The 11,059-nt window shown below is 39.0% G+C and overlaps 1 protein-coding gene across 1 annotated transcript in view; it reads right to left on the reverse strand.

Moving 5' to 3' along the window:
- pkn3 (protein kinase N3) overlaps nucleotides 1-8,147 on the reverse strand; it is a 36,356-nt gene extending 28,209 nt beyond the window's left edge. Inside the window, exons 1-5 of the mRNA XM_087844021.1 lie at nucleotides 7,903-8,147; nucleotides 4,196-4,472; nucleotides 2,771-2,940; nucleotides 1,956-2,079; nucleotides 375-526 (exon numbers count right to left, since the gene is read on the reverse strand). Of these exons, the coding sequence (XP_087700147.1) occupies nucleotides 375-526; nucleotides 1,956-2,079; nucleotides 2,771-2,940; nucleotides 4,196-4,472; nucleotides 7,903-7,923 (744 nt within the window). The 5' untranslated portion in view covers nucleotides 7,924-8,147. The remainder of the gene's footprint in view (nucleotides 1-374; nucleotides 527-1,955; nucleotides 2,080-2,770; nucleotides 2,941-4,195; nucleotides 4,473-7,902) is intronic.
- Nucleotides 8,148-11,059: the final 2,912 nt, after the last annotated feature.

The raw sequence follows: 11,059 nt of genomic DNA on the forward strand, positions 1-11,059 counted from the left end.
AAATAAATCAAGGCAAATAGTGAATGGATTGGTTTTTCTATAGCACCTCTCAACTCAATTTGAGCACTCAAACCACACATACAGCAAAGTGCATTTAACAAACATTCACACACATACACATTTATGAATGCATCAGAGGCAATTCAGGCTTTAGTATCTAGGAGCCAGGGATTGACTGTGATTGGTAGATCACCTGCTCTACCACTCGAGCCACAGCCATCCCAGGGCAGTTCTACATATTGTGGAATATATTGTGATGGTCACCTTGAACTCAATTGTAGTTCAAAAATGTTCATTCTAACTATTTATAGCTATCGTGTTCTTGTTGTAGCTGTTAGGTTGGTGAAAATAAAGACATTCCAGCTGGTACCCACTTCTGCAAGTATTCGGCGGTCCTGGACTTTATGCCCGTTCAGTTGCTTCACCACATTTTTGGCTCCTTCTGCTACAGCTGATTCAATCTTCATGTGGTGAATTAATTCAGCAACTCGCAGCTCCACAGGACTGATCATCTCCATAGAGTGACCTTAGTGCAGATGAACAAAACAGTCACCACCACCACCACCAGTAATCACCACTGTACTAAAATTTGTAAAATATCAATTATTGCATTTCACGAGAAACAATTGTGTGCATATTGCGTGCATTATAAATTATTTCCTATTGAAGCCATTTAGTGACACCTTTGGCCTTAAACATTATCATAACACTGTAAGAAGTTCCAAGATGAAAACACCATCTCAAAAGTCTTTATTTGGGGTTGATTTCTCGGTCCTGTGACAAACACAATAGTACTATCTTTTTAATGGATTTTTCAACTGCATCTTATGGTCTTGTTCAGAAGATAAAATTTGTGTAGTCATAAGATCAGCTCACCAGTCATCACAGACTCATGTCTGAGGAACTTGGAAAGAAAAGCATCTGGACTTCTTTCAGTTGTTTTAGGATGTTTCACCTCTCATCCGAGAAGCTTCTTCAGTTCTAAGAGCAATTGGTGGAGAGTCCCCAAGAGGATCATGGACCCCCCCATTGATCCTCTGCATAATCACTTGAGCCAAGGTCTGAAAATGGGTGTGGTTCACAATCAGCGAAGGTTTCAGGTGAACCCATTGTGAGACGTAGCCCCACCTTATCATGTGATTTACTGAGATCAAATGACCCAGGATGTGAGTGGGCATTAAGGCATCTGGGAAGGGATCTCAAAAGTGGATTATAGATGGCAGACAGCTGATGTCGTAAGCACCGCCCTCTGTTCAAAGAGAGCCGTTCACAGTGGACATAGATGGCTTCTTTCACTTATCTCAAACGATCTGTCTTCTCTGTCCTAAACTTTAACAGTGGCATTCTCAAAATAATGACCTTTGACCTTTAGATGCAGATGAACAGCTGAGTCTTGTCCTGTTGAGGTGGCTCTTCTCAGAATCAGAATCAGAATACTTTATTAATCCCGAAGGAAATCTTACTATGTTGTGAGATGCGTTTATGAAGTGGTTGTTTGGTCTCTCCAATGTAGAGGTCTGAGCATTCCTCACTACACTGCATCCACACACACTACATTGTTAATTTTGTGTTTGGGAGTTTTGTCTTTGGGATGAACCAGTTTGTGTCTGAGTGTGTGGCTGGGTCTGGGACCCTAACCTAACTTAAAGAAGTCCAGACGCTTTTCTTTCCAAACTCCTTAGACTACGATGACCTGGATGACTAAGAACCTTCACAGACATTTCCATAACATCTAAGCACACTCCAACTACTTAAGACCATAAGACACAGAACAGAATACAAATTCATTTGCATTCAATATAAATTTGATATTTTTTCAAGTCATTTTTGATCCATTATGTTTCACATTCATTTTGTTTATTGAAACATACTGAAGACAAACTGTCAGTATAAGATATCTGCAGTGAAAACACTGCCCAGACAAGAACAGTACATGTGTGAGTGATAAGATTTACCATATTTGCCATCCTCCTCTCCATCTCTGGCTTGACTGACTTTAACAATCTGCATGCGCAGCAGCTCTATTTTAGTACGACTGTCCCGCAACATCTGCTGGGCTGCAGAGAGCATCTTTCTGTCCTGGAAAATAAAACAAACAATTACAAACCAACAAAGAACTTCCGATCAAGAGAAAGAAAGTAACTTAAAGGTCACACACACACACGCCGTATAGGCGAAGTTTACTTTTTCAGGAAAGGTTAGAACTGTGATATGTGTTAGCCACACGATTTGATATGTCATTTTGATTTAGCTCAGATGGTATAATGTTCTCTGTCCAGTTTATACAAGAAACTAAGTCATTCCAAAAGGATTTACACACGGTGCTTAACAGTATTCGTTCCCTCTTTGCCTTCCATAGCCTGATAATTAGACTGATAATTAGCCTGGTCTATGCCCAGGCTGTCCATTCCCCTTCTCTAATATGTCGAAATGTCTGCATAAGAATGCCTTACTTCGAACTTTAAATGTATAAAAGTTTTAAATTTGAAGTAACATCTCTAAATGACTTCATAAAGAGTAGTTATAAAGAAAGGCAGAACCTTGTTAACAAAAATACAAACTTTTCTGCACAGTGAGAAGTTCTAATTCATAAAGGCATCTGGCAAAGTGCTATAAGTCTAATCCTCCTCTTAATAATGTATTCAGTTACTGTAAACGTTTTACATGGAACAGCAATTTACCACACGAGCCACTCAGAGAGAGTGTAAAGTGGTACTCATGAGGCTTTGTGTGTTGTGTTATGCATAAATTAGGTCATGTTGTATAATACCTTAAATGAGCCATTAGTGTAAGTCTGGATCATGTTCTCAGCACCCTGTTTGACCTTGGTCTCCATGGTAAGTTGTTTCTTCAGTGTTCTGACTCGACTGTCCAGTGGTGATGTGACCTCTTCCCACTGACATGTCTCTCCTGACAGGTTTTCTTCTTCCTCTAAGTGACCTGCATGGAAAAAACAAAACATACAGGCTGTATAAAGGGTTAGGATCCAAATAAGATAAACATTAGATGGATACCAGCTTCAGATCAAGTGATTTATCTCTGTATAGTATAGTGGCCTTAGAAAAGTGGTGGTTAAGACAAATACAGCATAAAACACAGCATCCCTGACGTGTCCTGTCTGGGGGGGCCTATATACACTGCTTAGAATTTTTCTGATTTAAGCATGTTGGGATTTTGCTTAGTTTATGACATTATGTAAAGAAACCATTCTTCTCACATAAAAAGAAGGGTAATGAATCCAATTTTCAATCTGCAGTCCCCATGGAGGCAGCCAGGGGCAGATGGAAAGGTTTCTAAACATTATGCTCTCTGTGGGTAGCAGTGCAGCCCAGCTGACATCCACATATAACAGCTTGTGTGTGCTGCAACGCCCTTTACTGCCATCACTGATGCATTTTATTGAATTCAATTTTATTTATATAGCATCAAAAATCACATCAACAGCTGCTTCAAGGCACTTTGTATTGTAAGGTCAAGGTCCTACAACAATAAATTGTCTGAAGTGTTACAAAATCGTGCATTTCTTTCCCTTCCTCTCTCCAACAATTTATACCTCGTGTTTTCTGTCACCATGTGAATATCTGACAACAGGACTGCACTGCTGCTTTATTTATTTTTAGCCAGTATATTAAGATTAACCTTAATCAATGAACCTGGAGGTTTAGGGCAAAGCGCATACATATAAAATATAGTTTTCATAATATACCAACACAGGTCATTTACAGTGTGGTGGTTTCAACCAAAGTCCTAATTATTTGTATAAAAAGTTTTATGTGAATCAATTTATATAGGAAAATGTTGGAGTGTGACTCAAGGATGATGGTAGCTTTTATCCATTCTGGTCTTATAAAACCCCAATGTTTTTATACTGGCTTCAATGAAAAACAGGATCCAGCTCTTGTAACCTCAAAAAGGGTGAAAACTAGTGACAGAAATGAGATACTGACAATGATAACAGTTTGACTCCCTTTTTGTTCTCTCTAATTAACATCCGTAACACGAGTCAGCAACAGTCAAACCTATGTTAAGAAACTGGATCTGGGTTTGTATTGGAATTCTGCTGACCTTGTTCTAGACCCCCTTTTTTAAGGTCTTGTCTTCTGTTTGTTAAATGCAACAGAACCTGTGAAACAAATGGATTTGTACTCTTACTGGTTTTCCTCCTTCTACATGAAGGAAAAAAAGATTTTGTTACCTATGGAACTGTCTTTCTGTGTGGCCATAGACCTTGCGTTGAGTTCCTGCAGTTCCCAGTGCAGCTTCTCCAAATTGCGGGTTGAGGCCTTAAGTTGGCCCTCCACATCAGCTGCACTCTTGCGGTTGGTGACTGCCCGTCGCAGCCTCTCAGCTGCCTCCTTGATCTTCAGCTCCCGCTGGATCTGCTGCCGGAGCACTGATCGAGCAGTTTCCAAACGCTGTTGAAACTCTGGGTCAAGAATATCCCACTCTTCCAGATTCTTCAGATTCCCATTCTGTAAGACAATAACACAGTTTCAGTCTCTTATTGGTGTGACTGCTAATTAAGGATATTCAGCCCTAAATGTATGATGTAAACATGCCAATGTCTCCTATTTTAAGTTTTCCCTTCTTAGGAATCTGTTGCTTTTCTTGATTACTTCCTTTAAACAGAAATACGTGTACATAACAAGTGATTTGGGGAAGCAGTAGGTGTGACAGTAGGTATGAAGTGTTTGAATGTTCAGATGCAACTCAAACAGAAGCTGGGCTGCCATGTTGATTTTAGAGGGAAGAGGCATTCTTCTTTGTTCTTCTTCAGATTTTGGTATTAGAAAGACTTCATACAACTTTTTTTTTTAATACTACAGTATTGTTACTGACCTGATGCCTATTTAGTTTGTAGCAAGTTGTCAAGGAAGTCTATCATCATCATTATTATACAACGTTTTCAATCTTTTGTTGCCACTGTCTTAACTTTCTTTCACACCTGTTGTTGGCAAAAGTTATCAAATTCAGGCAACTGCATTTCCATTTTATCTAGCATATGAACTTTGGGTATTGTGATTGTAGCTAATTCTAGCAGTAAAGAAAAGCACAGCGACACATTCCAATGCTACTGAGAAGAACTTGGAAAACCATCAGCAGTACAAAGACGAACAATTAGAAGATGCAATTACACTAAACTATATAATGTAATTTCATCTGAATCAATGAAATTAGTTTAAAATGACCTGATTGGCGCAGCCAAAGTGAAATGAAAATCATCACCTAGCTAAACAGAAAAAAACTGATAAGGATGTTAACCAAAAGCATCGATCTGGACCAACACTGCATCAACAACAGCGAATGACACAATGGCTCCCTCTTATGGGCAAAAACTAGTGAGCCTTACTAAAGACAGATCTTTCATTCCAATCTCCCATTAAGAGGTTTCAGGATACGTTTATACCTCTATGAAAACATGAACTCCTTTCTACTGCTTTGTTCAAACAATGGCAAAACATTTGATCTAAAATAAGTGCCAAGTTAGTGAAATAACAGTTTCAGTCAGCCACACTAATGCAGAAACATCTGTACTGGACACTAGGCCATATTATTTGCCAAATATTATAAATGGTTTATAGGGCACAAGGAGCACAAATACTGTCCAAGGTCAAGTTCAGTTACGAATTAGCAGAGATGAAATCTAGCTAAGTAAATGCTATCAGCCAAAACTGACTGTGTGAGCACAGCTGCTAATTAGCGAGGGCACACAACAACTTTAAGCCTCAACAGTATCCAGGTGGATGAGAGCTACATTTCGCTTATCCTTTATTCACAAGGGGTCACCACAATGGGAATCTGAATAAATTTCCAATGTAATTCCTGACGTAAGGAATTTGTGCCAACTGTACAAAGGAATTTTTTAACCAACTTCCTCACATATAAAAACAGGGGTTAATAATATAAAAATAAATACTACATTTTTTCTAATTACCCTCATACTAAGGGGGAAACTGTCCAGAGGCCAACATTGTTTGGATTAAACCATTAACATGGAGTTTACAGGAATCTGCTGCCTTTTGGACCCAGCCTTAATTCACCACTAGAGAACTTGCAGTTTTTGACACCAAGCACATGGTCCATCCAAGCACATAATGTCCTAAAAGGCCAAACAGCACTCCCAGTAAACCAATGAAAGCCTGTATGTATTATGTGAAATAATCTGGAGGGAATGGGTTGTCATTAATCTGTACTGCTATTTAACTTATAATTCAACATATGTGTGCCAAAGAGACAAACAAACAAAAACATTTCTATCTATTGGGGGCGACCGTAGCTCAGGTTGGGAAGCGTATCTGTAACCGGAAGGTCGCCGGTTTGATCCCCGGGCTCTCTGTCCTGGTCGTTGTGTCCTTGGGCAAGACACTTTACCCTACCGCCTACTGGTGCTGGCCAGAGAGGCCGATGGCGCGATATGGCAGCCTCGCTTCTGTCAGTCTGCCCCAGGGCAGCTGTGGCTACAACTGTAGCTTGCCTCCACCAGTGTGTGAATGCGAGAGTGAATGAATAGTGGCATTGTAAAGCGCTTTGGGTGCCTTGAAAAGCGCTATATAAATCCAATCCATTATTATTATTATTATTATAAACTACCTTACAGCGTCTGTCTGACACCTGTACACTATGCTGCTTTACTCATTACTCTGGTATGAATATTCCAGCGGGTTCTCATGATCCTACAAAGAGACTGTCTCAAATTATACATTTTTCTTCTACAGCTATCCATGTATACAACATTGTGTTTGTTCATAAATAGTACACACTACCCCAATATTTTCTGTATGGAGTGATGAACATCTGTCCTGCATTGGTAGGGACGTCTGAGTGAGACATACAAGTAAAGATATGTAAAATAATGCAATTTGTTTGATCATTAGCCTCTGTGATGCTACTGATCAAACAAATTGTGATCAGGACAACTGGAAAGATTTAAACTGAAAAACTGACACAGCATTTTAAGTTGATTACACAAGTACGTAGTTCCAGGGTTCAGTGAATGGCCCTCTAAGTCAGCATGGCCTTCTGAAAAAATATTCTGGACACTTTTATTAATGTAAATTTAATTTAAATGGTCACAATGAAATAAAAAGCTTATGTTTTTCTAGGAAGTTTTGTTTCTTTTTTGTTAGATAGACTTCAATTCAGAATCCTTACAGTGTCTCTGGCTATATCATAGCCAGTGATAACAAAGCCCAGAAAAGTTAAAATATGAAACAAATTCCCAAACAATTATAATCCGATAATAACTACTTGATCATTACTCATTCTTCCAGCTGTAGCAAGTCGCAAAAAAAAAAAGGAAAGAAAGAAAGAAAAAAAGCTGAGGATGTGTCCTTTGTGTTAGGCACTACCAGGCTATTAAGCTCTATGACTTTTTGCTCGTGAACAGACACACCTTCTGTCAATCAAAACTAAAAGAACTTTTCAAAGTCCTAGGCGATGGTGTTGGGCTTTAAAGATAAAGTAACGTTCAATAAAGGATCTTATATTAACTAGGCTAACAAATGGCTAAATGGTTTAATGCTGTTAAAATAAGTGTAAGTGGACGCAATTTAAAAAAAAAAAAAAAAAGAAAGAAAGAAAGAAAATCCAAGCTGAAGCCTGAGAAACTATGCCGTAGCCACAACAACAAGCTCGAAGAAGTTCAGACAGCTCTGGTGGTGTGGTCTTTTTTGCGTGAAACCGGCTCGTTTTTACGTTTATGATAACTACCCAGCCTGAGGTATTAGCTAACTTATCGAGGAGAAGCAAACAAGACAAACAGGAAAATCCAGTGAACCTGTTAAGCACTGAAGCAATTACCGTCGGCTATAGGTAGTATTAACTACCTTTAACTCTGGCACTCTTGCCTCCGTGATCACTGAACTAAGCGTGAAGAATGAAAAAAGCGTTACTCAGCGTTACCTTTAGCGGTAAACCTGACATGATGGCTGTCAGGTCTGTCGTGGATACCGTTTGTCCGTTTCTGGCCGCCAACACTCTTCTCCGGGTCAGAAAGTAGATGAAATGGCTCAGGTAGGACTGACACGACTATTCTAATTAATTCCACATCGGCATGTGAACTTCAGCGCCTGCTGAATCTGCTCACAGACTGTCCTGCCACTTCTCCCTGCCGCACATCACAGAAACAATTCTGATTAGAAGTTTGAACCGAGTTAAACGGAGACTCCTGGAGAACCTGACGTCACGGGACGGCGGCCGGATTGGTTGGCGGTCAGTAATGACAATGACACTGCAAGAACCAATCACATTTAATTATTCAGTCGCCGGCTGAGGTAGGTTTAGGGCGCGTTCACGTAGCCACCTTGCGAAATCTCTTGCAAAACCCAGTTTACAGGTAGGTATGTATACAGGTGTAATGGAAATAGCATAATTAACTCCATATTTGTTGAATTTTAGATTTTATTATACAAAACAATGAGACAGCGACTTCTCTGTAGATACAAGCAAATGAACAAATGTATTTAAATTATTTTATTTTATGCATTTAATTTATTTAACACCACTGTAATAGCTGAGCTTTATTCAGGTGGTTTTCTACCTACAGTGTATGAATGCTGCAGTTTGCTCAACCCTAAGGTGCCACACTTCAATTTACAAATAATTGAAAGAATGAAAAAAAAAGCAATATAACTCATCTGCAGATAGTTTTAAAAGTATTTAATTTCTTTTGGAAATATTTAATTAATAAAACTTTTTTTTTTTTTTAATTTTCCCTTCTCTTTCTGCGCTCAGCATTATGTATACTCTGTCTTCGGTGCTCCAATTTGCCACATAAACATACAGATTAATCAAATACACAGCCATACACACACAGCAATACACAGCCATACAAACACAAATATACAGCACAGAAACATACAACCATACAAGATAGATTGACAGACACACACCTTTAATAAACATTTAGCACACTACCAGTTAGTTTAAACATCACCACACTGATGTTTGTCGCATGGAATGTACGTGGACTTAGTTCCAGGGAAAAGTGGCTTAAAATTACTAACTGGTTAAATGACTTACAGGCAGACATTCCCTTTCTACATGAGATTCATACTGTATGAACAAAACATCTGTGTACATTTCAAAGAACATTTTTGCTTTTGAAGTTGAATGACGTGATTTGATTTGTACAACACACTGTCAGGGTTCTCTATGTGGCAGGCAAGGGTGGGACCCAAAAGCAGGACTCGCAGACCAAGCTAAACTTAAATGGCAGAAAAACAACTGGAAACAAAGAGGTGTAGCCATATTACGTAACAAAAAAATACATAAAATTCACAACGCTATTACAGATCCAAAAGGTATATTTATAATACTTTATTTATATATTGAAAATATGGATCTGTGTATCACTAGTATATATGGGCCAAATGTTGATTAACCCTCCCTTTTTCATAACTTGAACTGGCAGTCTACACACATTCTCAAACAATACATGTGTGATTTTGGTCTTTGCAATGTTTGCCGTTCACATCACCCCACTTTCAGGGACTACACCTTCTTTTCATCAGTACACCACTCACAATCTCACTTTTTAGTTAGAAGCTCCATTATGAGGGATAACACAGACACTCAGATTCATCCTGTCACTATCAATGATCATGCACTGGTGTCTATTTCTCACACAGAAAAGAATCATACCACCAATCAGAAGCTGGATATTTAATACATCATTACCTAAAGAACAAGACTTAATTAATTAGTACATAGTTTCAACCTACAGAGGGGCACCAGACAGAGCTGCCAGCTTTCTCCTTCACTTTTTGTTAATTTTATCAAGCCACTAGCATCCAACAAAATCTAGATATCAAAAGAGTTCAAACCATAAGCCTATATGCTGATGATGTATTACTTTTCCTTAGGAACTCACAAACTTTGCTTATAAAGCCAATTTACTTATAACTAAGTTCTGGTCCATATCACACTATTCAATTGGCTGAGTAAATATACAGTTTTGTCTCTGAATTGTAATTTTCCAAACACAACTACCACTCCACTACAGACAGGTAAAATTTGATATGGAGGTATCAATTTTTCCATCATGCTCTCAGACCTATGGTTAAATCATATTCCTATGCTAAAAACATGAGATGATAATCTCACACGTTGAAGAATTTTACCTGTATCACTCTTGGGAGGAGTTGCCGCCATTAAAATGATGATTCTGCCTAAAATAAACTATTTTTATTTATTTTATTTTATTTTATTTTTTTTTTTTTTTATGGAAAAATAAACACAATAAAGCTTGTGGGGATAGGTTGATAGGTTAATCCAAATTGTCACTAGGTGTGAATGTGGGAATGAATGTGAGTGCGAATGGTTGTCTGTCCCTGTGTGTTGGCCCTGCGACAGACTGGCGACCTATCCAGGGTGTACCCCGCCTCTCGCCCTATGACAGCTGGGATAGGCTCCAGCGCCCCCCGCGACCCTGAAAAGGATAAGCGGAAGCGAATGGATGGATGGATGGAAAAATAAACTATCATGTATAATCAGCCTGTGTGTGTGTGTGTGTGTGTGTGTGTGTGTGTGTGTGTGAATGGCTGGGCCTGGGTCTGAGGACTTGCTGAGCCTTGGCCCCTGTGGTATATGGTCATGGAGGGAGGGGTTTCCCCTCTCTACTGCTCCCCGCTGGATGCTGCTGCCCTCCCTGGAGTGAGGGTACTTGTTGGTTCCAGGGCGCATTCTGGTGTGGCTGTTGACCCTTCCCTTTTTTGTTCCTGTCTGTCATACTATACTACACATAATGTAATAACAAAAATATAAATTAATAAATAAACAGATAAAAGAAACACATGGACAAAAGGAGCCTAGAGAGAATCTGTAGAATTGATCTCGGTGTGTGGTTTGTTGTTGTTGTTTATTTTTGTAATAAATAAATAAATATATATATATATATTATCAAGTAGCCGTGAAAATTCGTACTAAAAGAAAAGGTGGTTTGCTGGGTAGTGGAGGCTTAACTTCTTTGTACAAGCTGTCGCTTTAAGTTGTAGTGTCGGACTCCAACCAGTCGGAGGCAGTAGAGCACCACAGATATGTTTAGCTACGGTAAGTCGCA

Source organism: Neolamprologus brichardi, chromosome 7 (genome assembly GCF_056152115.1).
Source record: "Neolamprologus brichardi isolate AB-2024 chromosome 7, ASM5615211v1, whole genome shotgun sequence".
In the NCBI taxonomy this organism is placed as follows: domain Eukaryota; kingdom Metazoa; phylum Chordata; class Actinopteri; order Cichliformes; family Cichlidae; genus Neolamprologus; species Neolamprologus brichardi.